Source organism: Vombatus ursinus, unplaced genomic scaffold, assembly GCF_900497805.2.
Source record: "Vombatus ursinus unplaced genomic scaffold, bare-nosed wombat genome assembly UNPS02014167.1, whole genome shotgun sequence".
In the NCBI taxonomy this organism is placed as follows: domain Eukaryota; kingdom Metazoa; phylum Chordata; class Mammalia; order Diprotodontia; family Vombatidae; genus Vombatus; species Vombatus ursinus.
In genome coordinates, this window is record NW_020953945.1 from 1,789,294 (window position 1) to 1,812,088 (window position 22,795).

General features: G+C 52.8%; 2 protein-coding genes across 2 annotated transcripts in view; one reads left to right on the plus strand and one right to left on the minus strand.

Annotated features, from left to right (window-relative positions):
• CDC45 (cell division cycle 45) overlaps positions 1-1,050 on the minus strand; it is a 41,429-nt gene extending 40,379 nt beyond the window's left edge. Inside the window, exon 1 of the mRNA XM_027859399.1 lies at positions 231-1,050. Coding sequence (XP_027715200.1) covers positions 231-281 — 51 coding nt within the window. The 5' untranslated portion in view covers positions 282-1,050. The remainder of the gene's footprint in view (positions 1-230) is intronic.
• A 79-nt stretch (positions 1,051-1,129) lies between these two features.
• UFD1 (ubiquitin recognition factor in ER associated degradation 1) overlaps positions 1,130-22,795 on the plus strand; it is a 28,478-nt gene continuing 6,812 nt past the window's right edge. The window contains exons 1-7 of the mRNA XM_027859400.1: positions 1,130-1,222; positions 7,644-7,776; positions 8,147-8,179; positions 12,216-12,337; positions 18,109-18,239; positions 19,825-19,897; positions 21,688-21,756. Of these exons, the coding sequence (XP_027715201.1) occupies positions 1,220-1,222; positions 7,644-7,776; positions 8,147-8,179; positions 12,216-12,337; positions 18,109-18,239; positions 19,825-19,897; positions 21,688-21,756 (564 nt within the window). The 5' untranslated portion in view covers positions 1,130-1,219. The remainder of the gene's footprint in view (positions 1,223-7,643; positions 7,777-8,146; positions 8,180-12,215; positions 12,338-18,108; positions 18,240-19,824; positions 19,898-21,687; positions 21,757-22,795) is intronic.

Consider the following 22,795-nt stretch of genomic DNA (forward strand, 5'->3'; position numbering starts at 1 on the left):
CTGACATCCCCTGTTCTAAGTCCCCTCGCCTCTCTGACATCCCCTGTTCTAAGGCCTTTCCCCCAGCCCTGATATTCTCTATTCTAAGGCCCCTCCCAGCCGTGACATCCCCAGTCCTAAGGCCCCTCCCAGCGCTGACATTCCTTGACCCTCCCCCTACCCGCCACCGACATTCCCTGTTCTAGGTGCCCAGGCGCCCTCTTTTCTGCCCGTCCCTTCCATGCACTCACCTCCGTCTGAATCACGTCGTAGAAATCCCGGCGAAAGTCGGTCACGAACATGGCGCGGACGGGGAACCCAGAGGCGGATTCAGACTCAGACTCGGACTCGGTCCGGACCCAGGCTGGAGCAGAGGCGCGGAGCCCGGAAGTCCCTCAACACTCGCGCCAAAATCGACCTCTTCCCATTGGCTGCAGGGCGCTCACCAATCGCCGCTGGAACGCCGAGCTTCCTTAACTGTGATTGGAAAAGCGTGAGGGGGCGGGCCTTATCGTCCAGCCAATAGCCATTTAGAACCTCCTCCCTCACGTTCTGGGCGATCACGCCCCTGCAGGAGACAATTCATCTTCAATGCCCTTGTTTTGTTGTGTGGACTCTCGTGCCGGAAGTTCACTGTGGTTCCGGAAGTTCAGACGCCATCTTTGTTCTGGGCAAACAATCTGATTTCTCTTCCTCAGTAGTACTTGGAACAGTGCTCCATTCAGTAAAAATCATGTGAGCCACTGCAGTCGTGTCCAGTCAAAATTTTTTCCTACTTCGTCTTCTCTGTCACCTGCGGATTGTTTTTGAAAGCAGCCACCCTTCACTTCCGCCGAAGTTCGCAGTGAAGACGAAATAGGACGGCTCTGCTCGCTTAGCATCCTGGGTAGTGTAGTCTTCAGCGGGAGAATGGGAACTACCACAGCATCCTTCGTGGGGGAAATGTTGTTCAATGGGAATCCAAATCTTCGATATAAACAAAAATGCGATTCTTTAGTGGATGTCTGGTGAAGGACGCACTATTTATTTAGGAGCCAAAGGGATCGGGGATGGGCTTGGCTGGATCTGCCCTCCTCATTCCCGGGTCCCCCTTCCGGTCCCCCCCCCCCGGCGCGGATGAGCCACTTCCGGCGGGCGCTGCGCAGGCGCGGCTCGGGCCGAGGCTCTTCGGGCAGGTCGCTCGCGCTCCCGGCTGGGCTTTTCTCTTCAGGAGCCGCAGGCCCCCGCACCGTCTCCAGCGATGGTAAGCGCGCCGCCGCCAGGCCCTGCTCCCCGGCTCCCGAGCCCGGGAGGCTCGACCGGGGCCCCAGGCCGCCGGGCCGGTGTGCCCGGGGGCTGGGCTCGGCCTTCCAGACCTCGGGAGGCCGCCGCGCGCCCCGCCCCCGGGGCCCGCAGTCCTTGGTGGAGGAGGGGCGGCGGCCCTTTTGCTCCCCCTCCCCCGCCTCAGTTTCCTCGGCCGGTCAGATCAGGTGGTGGGCGAGCCCTTTTGAAGCGCCTTTGGGCCCCACCCCCCCGAAGCTGCCGTGGGGTGTTGTGGGGGGAGCCAGGGAGGGCCTGGGGTCCAGAAACGTGGAGCGCAGATTGTCTTGGCCGCGTGACCCTGGACAAGTCACTTTCCTTCTGCTTGCCTCAGTTTACTCCTCTGTAAAATGGGGACGAGAGCAGCACTCGCCGCTCGGCGCTGTTCCATGGAGGATGCACGTTGTGGGAACAATGACGTCGTCCTCGAGTTGGCCTCAGTTTCCTTTTCTGTAAAACGGGGGTGGGAGTAGCTCCTCCCTCCCAGGGTTGTGAGAGTCACATGAGGTCGTTTTTGTTAGCTTAGCCCAGGGCATACAGCAGGCGCCACATCAGTGTGAGCTGTTAATAGCGTGACCCGAAGCCCGAAGCGGCTGAAAGTTTGGCCGCCTTCTGAGAGATCTGCGTAGGAATAGGGACAGGCATAGGGCGTGTGTAGACGCCCGTGCTGTACATGTGACCACACGGATGTACCGGGTACATGGACTGCATGTGTGCATCCACATATATGTAGATACCCTCCCCGGGCCAGGGCTGTCTTCATCCCCGTTTTATAGATAAAGAAGGAGAGGAATGCTGTGGCTTTGCCCAGGGTCACACAGCTAGTAAGTGCTTGAAGCAGAATTTGAACCCTCAGCCTTTGGCTCCAAATGTCGTGACATTCCCGCCGTGCCACCTCCCCCACCCCTAGCACTGGATTCAGGGTCTGGAAAAGAGCCGATTTTGAATTCTGCTTCAGACCCTGGTTTTATGACCCTCTTGTACTCTTTCCTTATCTGTAAAATGGAGTTAATTAGGGAGTTTCCTGAGGGCAGGGACTATCTTTTGCCTCTTTTTGTATCCACAGTGCCTGGCACAGTAGGAGGTGCTTAATAAATGCTTGATTGATTGGTTGATTAATGCCTCCCACGGCTGAGATCGAACAGTAAAGCACTTTGCAAACCTTAATGAGTGGTAACTATGGCGCCTACACCTAGTTGGGGGAAGGAGGGGGTGCCCTTTTGGCTCTAAACCTGCCGTAGACGTCCTGCTTCTTGAAAGTCCGGTCTCTTAGTCTTTGGGTGCCCAGCACCCAGTTGACTTGAATTCAGAGGATCAGAGTACCTAAGAGTATTGATTGATTGATTGACTGATAGAGGTGACCGTAGACCACTCAGGTTTGTCCTCTCCTGGGTGAAACTCGAGACCCAGAGAGAGCCCGGGAGCTGACAAGGTTGTAGGAGAATTAAATCCGGGTCCTTCTGTCTCCTCCTTCAAGGCATATTTTTTGATCACTCATTTATTTCTTCCCAATTTGTACAGTCACTGAATCTCATAGCCAGCAGACCCCATTGGGCCCTCTGAGAATCACTTTACAGAGAAGGCAGGGGACTCCCAGAGGTCACACAGCTTCAAGCAGGGGAGGTGTGAGGCCCAGCTTGTAGCCAGGCTCTTTCCATGACCCCACACTGCCCCTCCTGGTGTTCAGGACCCTGTCTGCTGGAGGGAGCTGGCTGTGGTGGGGACTCCTGGCTCTGACCCTTTCCAGCCTCTCCTGCCCACAACCTGGAGGCTTATTTGGCACATTGTGGTGGGGCTGTGAAGAGGGCGTGGCGGCACCACAAACTTGGGCTCGTGTCTTGTTTCTAGCACTTTCCCTGCTTTGTGACCAGGGATAGATCTGCCCTGGTGAGCAGAGCTTCCACTGCTGTGTGCTTCTCTGAGCCTCAGTTTCTGCCTCTGTAAAATGGGGCTGGTCGTGACAGGCATTTATTAGGCCTCCTGTGTGCCAGGCGCCAAGATAGAGATAAAAGCACCTCCCCAGGCTGCTGTGATCCCTCTGTCACTGCTGCTGAGAGGACGTGGTGGTTGACACGTCTTAGTGGAAGCTGTTCCTCTTCTTCCAGCTGAGAGGACTCTGCAGCACGTTACGCTGTCCTTGTCCCAGCTTGTCCCAGCTCTCGGGGCTTCTCAGACAGTTCTTGGAGGACACGCTGTGTCCCAGACCACTTTTCCCCTCAGACTCAGACTCCTCTCTCCTCCCTTTGGCCCATATTGTACCCGTGAGGAGCAGCCCTTCTGCCTAACTGTATTTGTTTAGGTCTGCACAGCGGTCATTAAGCTTAGTTGTGGCCAGGGAGGCCATGCTTGGGGACGTGGGAATTGTGGGTAAGACGAGCTTGGACTTTGTGAAGCTTGCAGTTGAGTAGGGGCGTTAAGACCCATCCAGAATTAGAGTTACCGGGTCAGCTGGGTGGCGAAGTGGATAGAGCACCAGCCCTGGATTCAGGAGGACCTGAGTTCAAATCTGGCCTTAGACACATAACCCTAGCTGTGTGACCCTGGGCAAGTCATTTAACCCCATTGCCTAACCCAAAACAAAAAAAAACAAAACAGAATTAGAGTTATCTGCATGTGGCAGGCAGTAAGCATTTATTAAGCACCTCCTGTATGCCAGGCTCTGGGGATACAAAAAGGGGCAAAAGACAATCCCTACTCTCACGGAGCTTGTGCCGTAATGGGGGACTACATTCAGACAGCTGTGGACAACAGTACTATAGGGGTAAATTTTTTTCACTGCTTCTTTGAAGAGGTGACCGTTGGCTTGGGTTTTAAAGGATTTGTCATTGTTCAGTTGTGTCTGACTCTTTGTGATCCCATTTGGAGTTTTCTTGGCAAAGATACTGGAGTGGTTTGCCATTTTCTTCCCCAGCACATTTTGTAGTTGAGGAAACTGAGGCAAATAGGGTGAAGTGACTTGCCCAGGGTCACACGGCTAATAGATGTCTGAGGCCAGATTTGAACTTGGGTCTTCCTGACTCTTAAGTCCGGTGTACTATCCACTGTGCCACCTAGCTGCCCATAAAGGTTAGGTTGGAATTTAACACTGGGAAGGGAAGGCATTCCAAGCATAGGAAACCACTGGAGCCTGAAGTGTACAGTAGAGGTGGATGCGTGCTGTGCTCAGATGTAGTGGCTGGATTGAGAGGAAACCAAAAATGCTGGGCCGGCTGACCTCTGCTGCTGGTGGAGTGAAGACCTGAAATGTGAGGCCAAAGGGTCAAGGATTCCGAGCAGGGAGGGACCCTGGAAACCTCCGGATCAGCCAGGGACACCAAGGGAAGGGAAGGAACTCACGGGGGGTCACCCAGGTAGAAAACATAAAGTGAAGAGCCAGGAGCTCAGAGTGGGACCATGCTGCCAGAGGTGAGAGAACTGAGGCCTGGGTGTGGAGACTGGCGAGGTGGAGGGACTGGCCAGCCCAGGAATGGGGCTTTGATGAGAAGGCCCTCGTTCTTGAAGTGGCCAGTGCTCAGAGACAGACAGGAGAGGGATGGAGCCTGGCCCCGGCCTCTTTGGGACAGGGGGAGTGCCCCCACCTGTGCCAAGTAGTGCCTTTTCCACTGGTGACTTGCCCTGGGTCCTATGGCCCAAGGCAAGGCTTGAGCTGGGCAGCTCACTGTCCACCGTGAGACTGTGAATGAGTCTTGGGCGCGGGGAAGGCCCGAGGTCATTGGGTTCCAGGACTTACTTTGTGGCCCTTCACAAGCCTCAGTTTCTCCATCTATAAGATGGGGGTAGTAATACACAGACCTTTTACCTCAGGTGGTTGTGAGGACAGAGCTTTGAAAGCGTTCCGGCGCTATAAATGTGATATGTTATCATTGCCCAGTAACGACCAAGGTAAAATGCTGGTGGGAGGTCACTCTGGGGCCGTGTCCCTGGCCACGGTGCACAGTGCTCACCCTGAGATTGAGAGAAATGGTTATTAAGTAACAAATTGTTGGGGAGATCCCTGACTTTTCCCCAAAGTTGACTGCCCCAGACTCTCTTATCTCGGTGGGGTTGTTGCCCCAGACAACTAGAAAATCTTACAAACAATTTAATCCAAGGTGAATTCTGGTCCACTCGCACAGGTTTGGGGGGGGGGGGGGAGAGCCTTCATCTAGGTTGTCCAAGGCTGGGGGTGATTTGGAAGTAAATGACTTGATCAAGGTCCCCCAGCCCTATTATAATATTCATTCTCTCTCATGACTTGTTGACCAATCAGAGTTGATTGCCCCCTCATGAACACCCTGTCTTCCAGGGATATGTAGGTGTTGAGTGGGTTCTATGAGGGGTCTTCAGCATTCCAGAGTGTCACTGACCTCTTTTATTAATTACAGAGTAGCATAATTAATTACCCAGAAACTATGTCTCTTGAACTTTCTATATATCACAAGATGAGGAATGTTTTCCCTGAATCTCTTGGCTGTGTGCCTCCTTAGGAAAAGGTCAGCTGGTGAAGAAGTTGCCAAGACCGAGGGTGGGGCTGAGCTGGCTCATTATTTAGAATGAGGCGGACAGTCCAGTGGAGAGATTGTGGAAATTGGCTCTTCAGCTAATGGAGACTTCTCATAGAGGGTCAGCCCCACTGCCCACTGGCTGGGTGACCTCCACAGGACCCTGAGTCTCTGGGCTTCCATTTCCTCCTCAGTAAAATGAGGGCCTTGCATTAGCTCAGGGCTCTCAACCATTTTTTTGTGTGTGTCAAGGACCCTTCTGGCTACCTGGTGAAGCCTCTGGACTCCTCAGAATAATGTAAGGAAATGCTACATTTGAGCTAGCCATTAGGAAAAATAAAGACACAGGGTTTTTTCCCCCATCCAAGATCACAGATACCCCCTTCTCCCCAGTCTTTCTCTGGACCCTGGGTTAAAAAACCCTGGCCTAGATGAACTCTAGTTCCCAACTGGCTTTCTGTAACAATATGGCGACTTGCCAGTTTTACACCATCAGTTTCGAAGAAAAGTGGCCTTCCTCTCTCTGTAGCTTGTGCTTTTAATTTGGGCAATCCTTCAAGTCCTAATTCAATCAGTCAGTAGACATTTAATAGGCTCTTACTGTGTGCCTAGTTCTGGGCTAAGCACCATGAGGAGAAAAGTAGGCATAGATGGTAGACTGCCACCTGTAGATATTCATTGGGGTAGAAGGATTGGGTGAAGACAAGGATGTGGGCAGGGGCCGGTGACTACGTGCTGGGGAAGCCTTGTAGAGGCTGGGTACCCACAGGGCTTTCTAAGGCAGCGGATATCTGTTGGTAGAAGCATTCGTTGAAGGTTTGACATAGTGCAGCCTTGATTCTTCTCCCTCTGGGCGGTCACTTGAGGAGCACCATGAAGAGTCAGGTACCAATGGGAATAGCTCTAGCTATCCTTGAGGGGCTGTCCACGCACTCCTCCCTGCTGCTAGCAGCTTGTCATCAAGTACTTCCCGTGAGCGCAGTGATCTCATTGGGTGTCACACTGACTCTGGGAGGTCAGGCCAGGTGCGCCCTCCTTTTGGGAGGGGGGCAGAGTACTGAAGCTCAGACAGGTGAATGATTTCACTTACTGCCTGAGATAGAAAGCCATAAAGGCTTGGCTTGGAGATGAGACTTGTGACTCTCTCTCTGTAGGGTCTGTCCCTTCCCGTGAGGCCTTCTGCACTTGACTCTGAAGAGTACAGGTTACTAGGAATGCCCCCAAAAACAAACTTCATCCCAGATGGCCCTATGTGCACATGGGCCCTGGAGGCCAGGGCCAATGGAAGCCATATGTGGTCCCCTGAGTGCACAGGGGGCTTGGGGGCCAGGCAGGGCCCCCTGTGTGAGCCATGGAGGCCAGGTGGGGCCCTGAGTGCAGAGGGGACTGGGAGGCCAGGTGGGGCTCTGAGTGCACAGTGGGCTGGGAGACCAGGTAGGGTCCCTATGGGGGCCAGGAGGGGCCCATGGAAGCCATATGTGGGCCCTTGAGTGCACAGGGGACTTGGGGACCAGGTGGGGCCCCTGTGTGGGCCATGGAGGCCAGGTGGGGCCCTGAGCACACAGGGGGCTTGGGAGCCAGGCGGGCCTCATAGGCCTAGGCCCCTCCCACATCCCAGAAGGCTGCTTTAGCTGGGTCGGGACAAGTGCCTGTCAGCAACATGGGGTGGAATACAAAGGAGTTCTGGAATCACCCTCAGTCACCCAGAAAACACATTTAGCTCAAACCCTGAGTAATCAAGTTCACATGGTTTTCACAATTGTTCGCCCCTTTTTGATTTTTAGCTCATGTTGTGAATCCTACCAACCCTGATTAAGTAGAGCATTGACTTGAAATGTATGTTAAGTGTATCTTACATGCATGTGTCTCTCTTTTTTCCTCCAGTTCTCTTTCAATATGTTTGATCATCCCATCCCCCGCGTTTTCCAGAACCGCTTCTCCACCCAGTATCGGTGCTTCTCCGTGTCCATGCTTGCGGGACCTAATGACAGGTCAGATGTGGAGAAAGGAGGGAAGAGTATGTGCTTGTTTTTATTTTGACTAATAACTTTTTCTGGCCCATAAAATCAATATTTTTAGTAACCTCCAAAAATACCTATTGTACATCTGGATACCTGGACCATGAGTTACAATGAAAAGTATTTGTTGCCTCAGTTTATGAAAAATGCAATCATAAATTTCTGACCAGACCAGAGGCTTGACCTTCTCATTCTGGCCAGTAGACTAAGCACCTCGCCAGAGCACAATGCGTACAGTAACAACCCTTGAGGCAGAAGTTGTCTGCCATCACAAATTGTTTTTTAAATGAAGTTTAATATAACAAATAGAGAGTGCCTTTGTTTTTATGTTATCCTTTTAAAAAATTCTTTCTCATGTTCTCTCTGCAGTAATTATGCCACCCTCGGCCCTGGATCAGCTTAGTAAGTATTTTCTAAATTATCTGGTCATTGAGTAATAAACGTCACCTGCCCTGCAGCGTGCTGACACGCTGGAAGCCTGGGTTTGGAGTCAGAGACCTTGGCTTCACATCCCAGCTCTGGCCTTTATTGTCATCAGGGCAGATCACAACCTCGTTCCCTTCCCCCGGCCTGTAACATGAGAGGCTCAGACGAGATGGCCTCCCTGGCCTTCCAGCACAAATCTGTGACCCTAACCATCCCAGCAGCTCCCTTTGTCTAGTATTTGAGGGTTTACCAGCAGCTTTGGGGTGGTAGAATGGGGATAATGCCCATTCTGTCTACAGTAAAACTGAGGCTCGGGGAGATGGTGTTAGATGACTGATCACACAGATTACGGGGGACTTCACACGGTGTGGTAATTAAAAAATTCTGAGACATAGTTTCTGGGTAATTTAATTGTTTTATTAATAAGGCCAGCACATTATTAATAAAAGGATAGTCATTTGGCCGTCTCTCTTAGACCAAAGACAATCGTGGCGGTGGGTTCATATGCCCTTCACAGAGTAGGTGTTCCTGAATGTGGCAGTTAACTCTGATTGGATAACACAATGGGGGATGGGCTGTATTATAGTGAGGGTCTTGGACCACTCAAATCTTGGTCACGGAGACTTAGCCATTTCCATGTCACCTGTCTTGAAAGAAAGGGAGAGCCAGTACTTTCTAGACCTGTCTGAGCAAACCCAGCGAGCAGGAGAACACCCATCAGCCCAAACTTGAATTTCTTTCACTGTCTGATTAGATCTTGGCCTGGGGAAATCTTTAAGAGGGATTTCCCACACTGGTTGGTTTCTGGATGAGAAAGAAGAAAAGGGGGAAAACCTTGGTCCTAATACAATAATTACTTATTAAATGTAAGAGAGAAATACTCATCTGTCCCAAGGGTTCAGACCCAGCTCGTGTGGCTCCCCAGCTCACTCTCTCTCCACTGAACCGCACTGCCTCTTGTCAGGATGGTCAGGTGGACGAGGCAGCTATCAGTAAGCGGTCCCAGCTTGGGTGTTGCCACTATATGAGGGATCCAGCTGCCAGAGTGCCCACGAAGAGCTTAGAACTCGGAGCCAGCAGAAGACTTCTAGAACCAGAACCCGGGAAGGAGGGTGGGAGCAACCTGCATGTCTGTGCATTTTAGCTTCTAGGCCTCTTGAAAGCAGACAGGTAGAAGGGCCTTCAAGCTCATCTAGTCTAGCACCTTTCTCAAGGAAACTGAGGTTCAAAGGAAAGAAGGATGGTTCCCAGGACCCCTCGGGACAGTGCTGGAAGTGAAGCCGGGGTCTCCTTCCCATCTCCCAGACAGCTGCCACGGGGCTGCTCCTTCAGCGCGTGGTCCGCGGCCGTGTCGTTGGGGAGCCCTTTCTCGGGGTGCTAGGTCATATAGAAGCATCCAGGTCTTCTCTTTGTAGCCTTCACAGCCCGTGTAGAGCCCTCGTGGGCAGAGGGGTTGGCTTACTGAATACATGAATTGTACTCCCTCTTTCTGTATGGTGGCTGAAAGTAAGGAAGATAGGCAGCAGTAGTCAGGATGATGGTCACCGGCATCTCCAGGATGCTTTCCAGCGCACGTTGACCGTCGCTGGGCACAACAGCCCTGGACTGTATGTAGGGTGGGTGTTATTCCCATTCTGATGATGCGAAGTCCGAGGTTCAGAGGGCCAAGAGATTGGCCCGAAGCGTCATCGTAGCCCGCGAGTGGCAGAGTCCGTGTTCTGATGTGCCGCTGCTGCCTCCCAAGATGAGAAAGTCTTTGGGCACGTGCCAGGAGCCAGCTCAGTCTGTGTAACTGAAGCATGCCCCAGGATCACCCCATCCTGCCTTGCCCACGGAAGGGCTGGGACGTGACTTGTAGCATGTGCACAGGATTTGGGGTCGAGTGTTCAAAACCAGCCTCTGCTGTTTTCTACCTGCGCACCCGTGGACCAGGAAATACTTAACCTCTCTAGACCTTCACCTTCTCGAAAATCAGCTGATTGGACTAGCTGTTCCCTGAGATCCTTTCTAGCTTGTAAGTCTTTGATCTAGGGTTCGGGATCCGAGCAGGTCTACCTAGAACACTCGGCTGGGTTAGCATCAGGGTTTCTGCGTAAGGCCCAAATCAGGCCGGAGACAGAAGCAGCAGTCTGGCTGTGGAGCTGAGATTCAGCCTCGGAGAGGCCTTCCCTGATGGGGAGCAGGATTCAGGCAGGGTCAGGCTCTGGCTGTGTTAATTCAGCTTTTTCTAAAGAAAGCTTCAGGGCAGCAAGGTGGCGCAGTGGATAGAGCACCGGCGCTGGAGTCAGGAGGACCTGAGTTCAAATCCCGCCTCAGACCAAACACTTGACATTTACTAGTCCCTTAACCCCAGTTGCCTAAAAAAAAGAAAGAAAGAAAGCTTTAGCCTCCTGTGGAGCCTTTCGGGAACGCCCTCTTCTCTCCTTGCCCCGTGAAGACATGGAGGCTGGGTCTTGGCCCTTCGACCTTGCCTTTTCCCATCTCAAGGCCCCAGGGAAGCTTGGGCTTTCATAGCCATTCCTTGACCTCGGTCTTTTTTTTTTTTTTTTTTTTTTAAAGGCAGTTGGGATTAAGTGACTTGCCCAGGGTCATTCAGCTTGTAAGTATCGAGTGTTTGGTCTGAGGCCGGATTTGAACTCAGGTCCTCCTGACTTTAGGGCCGGTGCTGTATCCACTGGGCCACCTAGCTGCCCCGCCTTGACCTCAGTCTTGTTGGGAAAACAGGAGAGAAGCTCCTGAAACAGAGCGGTAGCCAGTGCCAGGTGGTGGCATCCCTGCTTCATGAATTCAGAGAAGGGAGAGATGATGGCATCTCCACCAGTTACTGAAGGGGTCGGAGTGCTGGAACTGAACGGAGGCCTGGGGGAGGGGAGGCCCCTTGTTTGGGACAGGGTGGGGGGGTGCAGCTGAAGCAGAGGCAGGAGAGGGCGCGCACCTTAGCAGTAGCCGGAGCTCTGTCTTCTCCCTTCCCCAAAGCAGTGATTTTTTTGGTGTTTCTTTTTGACACCGGGGAATCCTGTGTGTCAGTGGCTGTGCTGACCTCCATTTTAGGAGGCACGTACATGTAATACATAATTACATACGTGTAATTGCAAAAGAAACCGGTTGAAAGATGTGGTATAAATTAGAGAAGCTTCTGGCATGTGCTGCCCTCAGTGAACCAGGTATGTCACTGATGGACTCTAGATCAAAATTACAGAACTGACTCGGACTGAATCCTCGCCTCCAGCAGGAATGAATGAGTGAGTGAGTAAACACAGCCCCTGCCCACAGCAGAGTCTGCGTCTCTAGACACAGAGGAGTGGTGGCTGGTGAAGGGGCACTCTGGGTGTGGGGTGGGGAGTGGGACCATAGGACAGCAGATTGGCACCCCACCTCCAGGAGCAGTCCAAGAACACCGCTGTGCTGAGTAGAGCAGGGGACCCCGCTTCCAGAACGATGAAGGCGGCTGGCGAGGAAAGCCGAGATGGGCAAAGCTGTGAAAGAGACGGCCAGAGGGCGGGGGGCTGCCAACTGTCTTTGTACACGATCCCCCAGGAAGCGGGACTTGGAGATCCTTGGAGGAGCAGGGCTGTTGTCGGCTGGCTGTTCGCTCCCCTCATGCAGGTTTCTGCCCTTCCCTGCTGCAGTAGGTGGTCTGTGAGAGTAGAGAATTGCTACGGCTAAAAAGTCGTCCCCAGTGACGGACTGTTCGGTCGATGGGCCAGCCTCACACAACAGGCTCAGCCTCATAACTGGCCTCTCCTGGGAGTCACTCCATGTTTGTTGGCCCCAGAGGCGTTAGTGGCCAGGAGTGAGGGTGAAGTGACCTGTCTTAGGAAGGGCCTGTTTGTCTTCTGTCTCTCGACACATGGAAATAGAAATTAAAATGAGCAGAGGTGAGGTGAGAGGACTGACCGAGGGTATTTCCCGTGGGAGAGTATCATGATGAACTTGGCTCTCCTACTTAACAGACACCAGCTCCTCCAGCCCCCACAGGATCTGTATCTTACACAGCCTTCTTTTCTTCTAGGTCGACTTAATATCACCTATCCCATGTTGTTCAAACTGACCAATAAAAACTCCGACAGGATGACCCACTGTGGCGTGTTGGAGTTTGTGGCAGACGAGGGTATTTGTTATCTTCCCCACTGGGTGAGTGATTCAAGGCTGAAGTCATTCCCTGAGCATTCCCTGCCCTGCCCAAAGTGACCCACAATGTCAGCAGATGTGACCGTAACAGTGACCCCGGGGTTTCCACAGGCAGAGTCTGTGCCGTGGGCTGGTGACCCTGTGGGCACAGTCATGGAGGGATGACCTATCGGTCAGCTATGGTCTGCTGCTATTCCCCAACTTAATTGGAGACTTGGATAAAGCTGAGGGTGAAATCCTTTCCCATTTGCAGATGGCCCAGAGCTAAGAGAGGGCAGCCAGAATTCTTAAAGATCTAGGTAAAGCTCAGAAGTGGGATTCACCTTGGAGGAGTTACCAGTGAAAAGAATTCCTGGGCCAGAGGGATTTCCAGTCGAATACAAAGAGATCTCTTGAGGTGGAATCTACTTCACTAATAGGAAGAGAATCTCTGGGAAGTCACTGGCCTAAAAAATCCCTGGGGAGGCCAAGGGGGGCAGGGCAGTTGTGAGCTGCAACTCAGCATGAATCATCAGTCATGGGACTGTGGCAGGATGCATGGAGAGGCTCCCTGGGCCTGGTCAGGCCCCATCTGGAGAGCAGCCAAAGGCAGACAGCCGGGGGATCCAGGGCCTTGAGGATGGGCATCGGAGCATCATTTGAAGGAACTGGGGCTGGTGAGTGGGCAGATGAGAAGCCTTTGCAGAAATATATACGTGGCGGCTGTCTCTAACTGGGTGAGCTTTGTTCTACTTGGCCTCTGAGAACAGAGCCAGGAGCAGTGTAGACAGGCGAATAGTCATTCCCGTTATCCAGACCTGTCCCTTAGACTGGGGGCTTCTGCAGGCAAGAGGGGGCCGCTCCTCACTGGAAATCTCCAGGCAGAGGTTGGCTGAACGTGAGGTGGATTTGTGGCCCCATCTGGGCCCTCCCAGCCGCGTCTTGGACCAGCCTGGCTAGTGTGGGGGACATTGTAGCACGTCCCAGATTCATTCCCAGAGGCCTGCAAGGGCAACAGTTTGTTTATTTAGGTTTTTGTTTTTTTTTTGTTGTTGTTGTTTTTTAATTTATTTAGTACTTTATTTTTCCCCAGTTACCTGTAAGGGCAGCATTTTGTACCAGCAGAGGGAGCACCTCTACCGATGAGATCACACATACCCAGGAGGTTTTCAAACAAGTCCGTCTTGGTCCGTTTATACCACGTAGTTTAAGACCCTCATCAATACTTGGCCCATCTCCCTGCAGTAACTCCAGAAAGCTGGTTGAAAATACAGGGAAGGGGGCAGCTAGGTGGCACAGTGGATAGAGCTCTGGCCTTGGAGGCAGGAGGACCTGAGTTCAAATGTGGCCTCAGACTTACTAGCTGTGTGACCCTGGACAAGTCACTTAACCCTGATTGCCTTACCAAAAAGAAAAAAAATACAGGTTAGGTAATGATAATAGTAACAGTGAACATTTAGATGGCACCTCCCATGTGCCTGGCACTGTGCTAAGCGCTTTGCACACCTAACCTCATTTGATCCTCACAACAGCCCTGGGAAGTTGGTGGTGTTATCTTTATTTGACAGATGAGGAAACTGAGGACGGCAGAGGTAGAGTGATCAGCCAGAAATCGTGTCATTTAAGGGGACCAGCCTCCAGGCATTTATCCTGCCTGTCCCTCCTGCCTAGAATGCTCTGCCCCTTCAGGCCCCAGCCCACATCCCACCTTCTTCAAGCAGCCTTTCCTGGTTGCTCTCAGTGCTCCGACTTGCCCCGTACTAATTATCTCCAGTGGATCCCGTCTGTGTCCTCCACCAGGAGACCAGGATCTCCCTGAGGGCTCCCTGCTTATCGCCTGCATGTACCACAAAACCCACACCTCCCTAAGCCTCGGTTTCCTTTTCTGTCAAGTGAAGGTTTGGACCAAATGACCTTTGAGATCTCTTCAAGCTTGGGCAGTCTCAGAGTAGAATGCATTTGCTTAAGGAAATCCCTGAGGTCAGATTATCTGGCTCAGCCTGGGGCCGTGTCTTGGCCCATGGGCCGTATTCAAAATGAAGACAGCTGCCAGGCCATGTGTCTGGGGCGGGGTGGGGCAGAGCCTCGGCCTTCAGTCCAGAGACCCAGGTTCCAAACCCAAAGGCTTCTCTGAAGCCAGTTTCTCCATCTCTAAAATGGGCCCAGGAACCCCTGGGCTGCGTCCCGAGCAGGGCCTGCTCTCCTTTCCCCTGCAAGTTCCTGACATGCGCTTGCCTCTCGTGGGGGTGGGACGGCCGGCTGATGCTGGGCAGGTGTTGGGGCTGCCTCGTCCCCACTGGCCCCAGAACCCACAATCTTTGAGCTTCCTGCTCACCAGCCCTGGCTCCAGAAACCCTTTGACCATTTCTAACAAGTGGCCGTGGGAAGCTACAGTTGGAGGAGCTGAGCACATGAGGTCACATGGCTAGTAAGGATCAGAGCCAGGACTTGAACCCAGGTCTTCTGACTCCCAGGTCTCTGCTCTTAGCCTGTGCTGAGGAAGGGCTTTGGAAACGTTAGCGTCCTTCGGGCATTAATGATGCACTTAGAACAGCCAGGTGGGCACTAAGGCTGGAGGTGGAACCAAGCAGCGGGAGTCAGCCTCAGTTTGTGACCAAGATGTTGGCCGTGCATCCCAGGCCCAGCAGGAGGCGCCTCCAGCGGCTGTCCCTCTGGGCCCGGGGTTTGGCCCCCTGCCCCGGAGCTCTGACTCCCTGCTGGTCTAAGCCCTCAGCCCTCACCGGTCATTTTTCCTTGACCTCTGTCTCCGAGGCAGAGGTTGAGGCCAGCCCCTGGGCCCGCGATCCATCCTTCGCCCTCTTGAGTCTCTGCCTGGCTCCTGCTCCCTCTCTGCTGGCCCAGATCATTCTCTCAGGCGGGCATCTTCTGTCTTCTCCTGACTGCCGGGCTCCCAGGAAGGTTGCACACCATCTGCTGCCTCTGTTTCTCACTCTCTAATTGCGCTCTGGCTTCTGGCCTCCTGAATAGCCTGACACTGCTGTCTCCGGACTCCTTGTCTCAGGCCTTCTTCTGTTACCTCTTTCTGGCTTTCAATAGGCAGTTTGGTGGTAGAATGAACAGAGTATTGGACCTGGAGTTGGGTGTAACTGAGTTCAAATCCTGCCACAGACACTAGCTCTATGACCCTGAGCAAATCTTCTGATTGCTTTCTGCCTCAGTTTGCTCATCTATAAAATGGAGATAATAACAGCACCTGAACCTCAGGGCTGTTGTGAGGACAGAATGAAGTGTTATTATCATTCTTATTATTTTTAATACTGGTGACCACCCCACTCCTTGATACTGACCTCCCCTTTTTTTGGTTCTCCCTTTCCCTGTCTCCTCCTCCATTAGATGGTTCCCTTACAGTGGGTGTTCCCCAAGACTCTGTCCTGGGCCCCTCTGTCTCCCTTCTCCTCGTGTTCCTTTAAAGATCTCGTCCACTCACACAGCTCAGGTGTCCACTTCAAGGCAAGCAGCTGACTGTGGTCCTCTCCTGCTTATAACTCTCTGTGGCTCCCCAGTACTTCCAGGTTAAAACACCAATGCCTCACTGTGAAATGGATGCCCTCTTCCCACAGGCTCCTATGTGCTTCTCCATCCTTATTTCCCATAGCCGCCTGTCCCCATACCTCCTCAGCACCCCCTGGACGTGGCACGTGCTCTCACGCCTGCATTTGCACAACCCGATTCTTGTGTCTGGGGTATACGTCCTCATTTTCACAGCTCAGAATCCTTGTCTGCCCTCCAGCCCAGGTGCCACCTCCTCCCTCAGGTTCCACGTTCTACACTTGTGTCTGCGTCATGTCCTCCAGAGAATGGCAGCTCCTTGAGGCCACAGATTGTCTCCTGCCTTACTTTGTATCCCCCGCACTTAGCACAGTGCCTGGCACATAGTAGGAGCTTATTAAATGTTTATCGACTGACTGGATGATTCTAAGCACCAGGAATGTAAGGACAAAACTGAAATAACGCTCATCCTCTGGGGCTTTATTTCTGTTCAATGAGAGAACAGGGCCTCAGCACCAGAAATGAGCCATGAAAACAGGGCTGCTGACCCTGAGCTGGGCCTCCACTCCCAGCCAGACTCCTTGGATGGAATGCCCCAAAACATGTTTTATTTACGCAGCATTCATCCCTGGTTTGAAATGCCTGGTGACTTCTGATTGGTTATCTCTGGTCAAAAATGCTGTGCCAGTCCCTCTTCCCCCACCCCCACCCCTGCCTCCAGCTACCATCTCATCTTCCACTAAGTGTTTTGTGTCCAGTCCCTGTTGGTAAGGGCCCCTCCCTTGGGTGGGAATCAGGAAGCGGTCAGTCCAGTCAGAGGTCGGGTAGCATCCACGGACATCGTGTCATCTCTTTGTCTGTTTGCAGTATGTAGGCTGTTTGGCCTTGGGGAGGCTTGAGCTAAGGCCTTGCCCTACCATGATTGCCGTGGCAGCCAGAAGGAAGAAGGATCAGTCCCAGACCCACCGGACTCCTCTGCCTTCAGCCCACTGGCCCTCCCCACCTCAGCCCGTTCTGTCCAGATTGGGCCATTCCCCACCTAGCTCGGCTCCGGGGCCGAGGTGCCCACAGCTGTCCCTTGCTGTCATGCCCTCGGCAGCCTGGCCCAGGGGGACGGTGCCAAGGCCACTTCCCGTCTGCCCTTGCTCTGCGGCCCCTTCCTCTGGCACAGGTGGCAGAGCGTTGATGTCTGTGCAGATTGGAGGTGTGGGGTTCTGGCCAGGACGTGAGGGGAAGCAAAATCTGCACGTGATATTTCAGTCAATCCCAAATGCTAAGACTATAAAGTTCTTCTGTCAGGACTACAGATCCCAGCATCTTCTGAGTCCTTCAAATGTGGAGTAGGACCAGAGATCTCAATCATTTAATGAAAAAGAACACCAAACTTGGGGCCAGGAGATCCGAGTGGCTTCTATCTCCTCCATTTACCAAGGGTGGCTTTTTTTCCTTACATTTAATTTTTGTTTTATTTTTTCTCAATTACATGTAAGCAAAAATTTTTTACATTCTTTTTTTTTTTTTAAATTTTGAGTTCCATGTTGTCTCCCTGTCTCCCCTCTCCCTTTCTTTCCATGTGCATTTAGGCAAAACATTTCCGTATTAGCTATGTTGCAAAAGAAAATACAGGATTTAAAAAAAAAAAAAGTAAAAAAAGTCTGCTTCTGTCCGCATTCAAACTCCGTCAGTTCTTTCTCATCATCCAAGGGTGACTTAAGTCAACTTAACCTCACTAACAAAGCCTCGGTTTTCTCATCTGTAAGATGGGTACTACGTCTGTCCTAGCTCCTTCCTAAAATCCTAAGCTTGACAGCCAGCTGAACGCGACCTTTGGGCTCACCCAGCCCTAATCCAGCCCAAGAATGCTCAGAGGCTCTGGTGGGAGACGTGTCCAGGCTCACATGGGGGGCAAGGAGCACAGCCTGGATCAGACCCACCCCCAATCTTTTGACTCCATATCCAGGGCCCTTTCCCTGATGTTCTCTTGCCTGGCTTCAACTGTGTAGGGCTAGGGACTGACCTCTCCCAATGAAGGTCAGTGCCTTTCAGGCTCAGAGAAGGAGGGATGAGCTTTGCCCTGGGTCACTCAGCTGATGAGGTCAGAGGCAGGGCTTTCCCCCAGGCTTTGCACGTTTTAAGGTTGGCTCTCTGTGCCTGCGGCCTGTCAGCTGGAACAGTCCTGGAAACGTGGGTGGAAGGTGGATCATCACGAGTCAGGAGAGATGGTCCTGGTGTGGCGATGGCTGCAGGGGCCTGGGGACCATTGCTGCCTCTACTTCTTTTTGTAGATGATGCAGAATCTGCTTTTGGAAGAAGGGGGCCTGGTGCAAGTGGAGAGTGTCAACCTGCAAGTGGCGACTTATTCCAAATTCCAGCCCCAGAGTCCAGATTTCCTGGACATCACCAACCCAAAGGCTGTGTATCCTTTTGGGGCCTGGCGGGGCAGGGGGCTCTGTGCTGTGTGTGTATATTTGTTTTTGGCGCTCCATTGTATTGCTGACTTGTTTTCCCTTCACCTTCCCTCCCTCTGGCCTACCCACTGAGCTTTCCCTTATAACAGAATAAAAGTGGTGACCTTCAGGAGTCCCTGTCTGAAGGCAGGAAAGGGCCAGTCACTGGGAACAGTGTTTGCAGCCGGCCATCCTGAGTGTAGCTGACCCGGCTGTGCCGTGGTTTACCGTGGCGTCTGCTTGTAATATTTGCCGACAAAAGCTGGATTCCTCCGGGGAACGAGGCCCTTCTTTTGAAGGAGGCACTGATACGCTTTCTTAGGCCCAAGAGCACACTGAGGCTTAGGCAGGTTCACTTGCCCAGGGCCATCACCCACCTGTCTCCTTCAGTACAGCTCCACATCCACAGTGACGGTGAGGTTGGGATGGTCAGCTCAGCTCTGCCCCCTCCAGGCACAGGCTGGAAGACTTGGGGGCCCAGCTAACCAACCTTTCTTAAGCACTTGCTACTTGTGTGCAGGGTCCTGACGTCAGGGCTGCTGGGCCACAGAGGGGTGAGAGGCTTCCCCTGGCCCTCCCCCCACCCAGAGCTTATGCTCTATGAGGATTTGGCATTCTCTCCTTTGAATCACTGCTCGTCTTGACGGCCCAGAGGAAAACCGGGTGGCCCGCAGACGCGGGGCCCAAAGGGAAGGGCCGCCCCTCAGTGCCTCAGAGAATCTGAAATGCTCTGGGTGTCAGTGGCTTGGGTTTGAACCCCAGCACTATTCCATTTCTAGTAACACTGAAATCCGCCGCTGCGGTGCTGGCCTGCGTGGGGATAATTTGCCATGTAATCAGACTGTTCACTGTGTGAGGGGGCAACGGTAAGAAGTGAGCACATGCAGCCCGTAAACTCCGCCGGAGGAGCTCATTATTAGTCCTCCGGGCACAGGGGGCTGTGCACGAAGGGCCTGTTTCAGAATACAGAGTTCAGTGTTAGCCTTGGCCTGGCTGCGGGCTGATAGAACCTCTACAACCGCTGACTTAATGGGGCTGTGGGAGGGGTCCATGACCTGACTGTGGCTCTATCAACCTGGAGGACGGACGGCACCACTGCGCGAGCTGAGGAGCTGAGGCTTTGGCCTGCTCCCTTCAGGCAGACCGGACGACTTCCCTCCTCTCCCTGTGCCCTCTGCCATGCCTAGAATGGTCCCCGTCCTCGCCCTCTGCCTGCAGGGCCTGTCTCCTCTCTGTGCTCCCCGTGCAGAGGTGCGCATTGCCTGGGCTTCTCCTGGGCCTGCTCAGAGGCCTCACTCCTTCAGGACAGAGACTCGAGTTTGTTGAATCATCACCATCTGCTTAAATTTAGTTTTACTGAGTAACTCGTGTTGCGTTTATTGCTTTGATGCCTGGAGTGAGAAGGTAAGAAAGATCCATGTTGGTTCTCCTGTGATCGCAGAGGCCGACCGTTCTTGGCCCTTTTCTGGACGGGGAGTGGGGCCGTGGGATTTCCAGTCCCTTTCAGGAGTTGTTTCTACTTCTTGTCATGTTGCCTTGACTGTTTGTCCGCAGATTGGAAAACGCTTTGAGAAACTTTGCCTGTCTGACTACTGGGGATGTGATTGCGATCAACTACAATGAAAAGGTGAGTCCCGGTGTGGGCGAGGCATCCGCTGGGCATGGGAGCAGGGTGCGGGGCCGAGCCAGCTGTTTGCTTCAGGCTCAGTCTCACGTACAGACTACAGGATGGGCCGCGCCCTTCCGTTCATCATTGGGGCCATCTTCCAGCACCCTGGCCTGAGACGTAGCCAGACCTGCTCAGTGCCTCTGAGAGTGATCATTTTCTCAGGTGTGCGCAGGTTCATTCGGCTTTTTCTTCTTCTTTTTTTGGTGAGGGCAGCTGGGGTTAAGTGACTTGCCCAGGGTCACACACCTAGTGAGTGTTATGTGTCTGAGGGCAGATCTGAACTCAGGTCCTCCTGACTCCAGGGCCGACGCTCTATCCACTGTGTCACGTAGCAGCCTCAGGTTCATTCTTAGAAAGCTCCATGCATCTCTTCTGCAGCCTGAAAGTTATTAAACCATGCATACTCCAAAGAGATCAGAGAAAGGGGGAAAGAGCCCATACGTACAAAAATATTCATGTCAGCTCTCTTTGTGGCGGCAAAGTGGAAACTGAGGGGATGCCCATTAATTGGGGAAATGGCTGAACAAGTTGTGATTGTGTGATTGTGATAGAATAGTACTGTGCTGGAAGAAGGGATGAGCTGGTTGATTAAAAAAAAACATAGAAAGACTTGCATGAAATGACGCGAAGTGAAATGAGCAGAACCAGGAAGACATTGTACCCAGTAACACAACATTGTTCCAAGAGTAACTGCGAGTAACCTAGCTGTTCTGAGTAATGCGGACATTCAGATCAACCACAAAAGACTCACGGAGGAAGATACTGTGCACCCCAGAGAAAGAACTGATAAAGACAAGTGTGAATGGCAAGGTTTTACATATGTGTGTGTGTGAACACATATATACACATAGATACATACGTGTGTGTGTGTGTGTGTGTGTGTGTGTGTGTGTGTGTGTGTGTGTGAGGTTGGTAGCCTCTAGTGCCGGGTGGAGAGGGAAGGAAAGAGACAGTCTGGAACTTAAAATGTAACAAAAGTAAATAAAAATAAATCTTAAAAACAGACTCCAAGTTCATGGATTCTGGGTTCAGATGCCCTGGTTTGGACGTTCCCTAAGGCTCCTTCTGAGCTCCTATAATCCCATGACCTCTCGGGCCCCTCGCAGTGCCCAGAGATTGGGGTAACTGGGAGAAGCAGAAAGTAACATTGGCACCAGTGACAGAGAGAGAGAGCTCTTGTGCCCTGGAGGCTCCCCAAACACCTACCGTTCCGAGGCCTGGAGTTCCCAGTTGACCTTGGGGCCTGGGTGTTGTTGGTGCCCAGACCCAGTGGAGCGTCACAGCTGCATGCCGAAAGAAAGCCTGAGGACCTTCTGGGCACAGTTCTCCTTCAGGGAGATTCCCCCTATGGTATAGCAACATAGCTGGCACTCGTAGCACCCTTTAAATCAAGGAATGCCCCCTAAAAGGTGGGCAGCACCTGTGGGTGCACTGATCAGAACTTGTTCGAGAGGATGAGTTTACCAGAATGGTTGGGAAAAGCCATTTTTTTTTAAAAGTGGGTGCGTGCCCCCACTGGGACTGCCAGGCTGGCATTGCTCATTTTTGATTGTGTCCTGGATTTGGAGTATGGGGGCTCCAGTCCCAGCCTCAGATCTTATTTCCTGTGTGACTTTGGGAAGGTCATCTCCCCTCTGTGGACCTCAGTTTCCTCATTTATAAAACGGAAAGGTCAGATTCGGTGGTCTCTGGGTTCTGTGCCAGCTTTCAGTCCTCACTGTGCCAGTGACGTTTCTGCTCTTACACAGATCTATGAGCTTCGTGTGATGGAGACAAAACCAGATAAAGCCGTGTCTATCATAGAATGTGACATGAACGTAAGTGCTGTGTCCCAGAGGAGCTACCCTGTGGTCTGGTAGGAGGCCTCTTTGGGGCATGGGGGGAAAGGGGAATTTACATCAGGAACCAAGAGGAGGGTCCTTAAAAAGAACCCCATGAGCCATTTCTGGGCCTCGTCTTGGGCACTGACTCAGAAAGCCGGAGCTGTTGGGAAGGACGTGGAAGCCCAGTGTGACCCCAGATCCTAGACCAGTGAGGCTCCTACCCAGCAAGTGTGTGGGTACAAACGCTCCTTTGCCCAGATGCCCCTTTCTTCTGTGGTGGCATCCTGGAGGAAGAGAAGGCTGCTGGGATGTTTGGGGCCAGAGCCCACCTCTTACAGACTGGTCAGTGGTCAGGCCTCAGGAGGGAAGGCTTGCAGAACGTCAGGTCTAAGACCGATTGCTATAATCAGCTAGGTGGAATGGGCTTGTGTTCGTTGTCCCTCAAGTTCAGTTCTGGCGCTGAACAAGGCTCTCCTTCCAGGGACGTTCCAAATTGGGGTCCCCTCAGCAGTTCAGAGAGCTCACTGACCCCTTTCTAGATAAGTTTAATGAGAGAGAGAGAAAGTCATCAGAATCTTCTAGCCTGGAGTAAGGGCTCCCCCCACAACTTAACACACACACATTCCCTTCCCCCAGGCAGGTCATGGGAGCGTATGAGAGCCTGGGTCCCTCCCTCCCAGAGGGGTGCACATGGACCCCTGCTGTTCCCTGCCCTCCTGGGCCCTGTCGGCTCTGGCTCCCTCCCATCAGTCCACCTGTTCCCTCATGGAGCCTCCTGTCTGGTGTTGGGTTGGAGGCGGGGGGCCGCGTATGAAGCTCACACATGTACTAACTCAGACGTTGTCATGAGTTAGTGACCACGAGGGGAGGGTGACGGTCCCGGTGGCAGCAGCTTTAAAAATCAGGTAGGAATTTAGCCGGCAGAGATGCTCTGCCTTCCATCTGTCTTGGGGTCGGCCCTGGAAGCCCTCCCATCCACACAAGGTCCCCAGGGTCATCTGTGACGTGGGGCGCTAGGTGCTGTCGGAAGAGG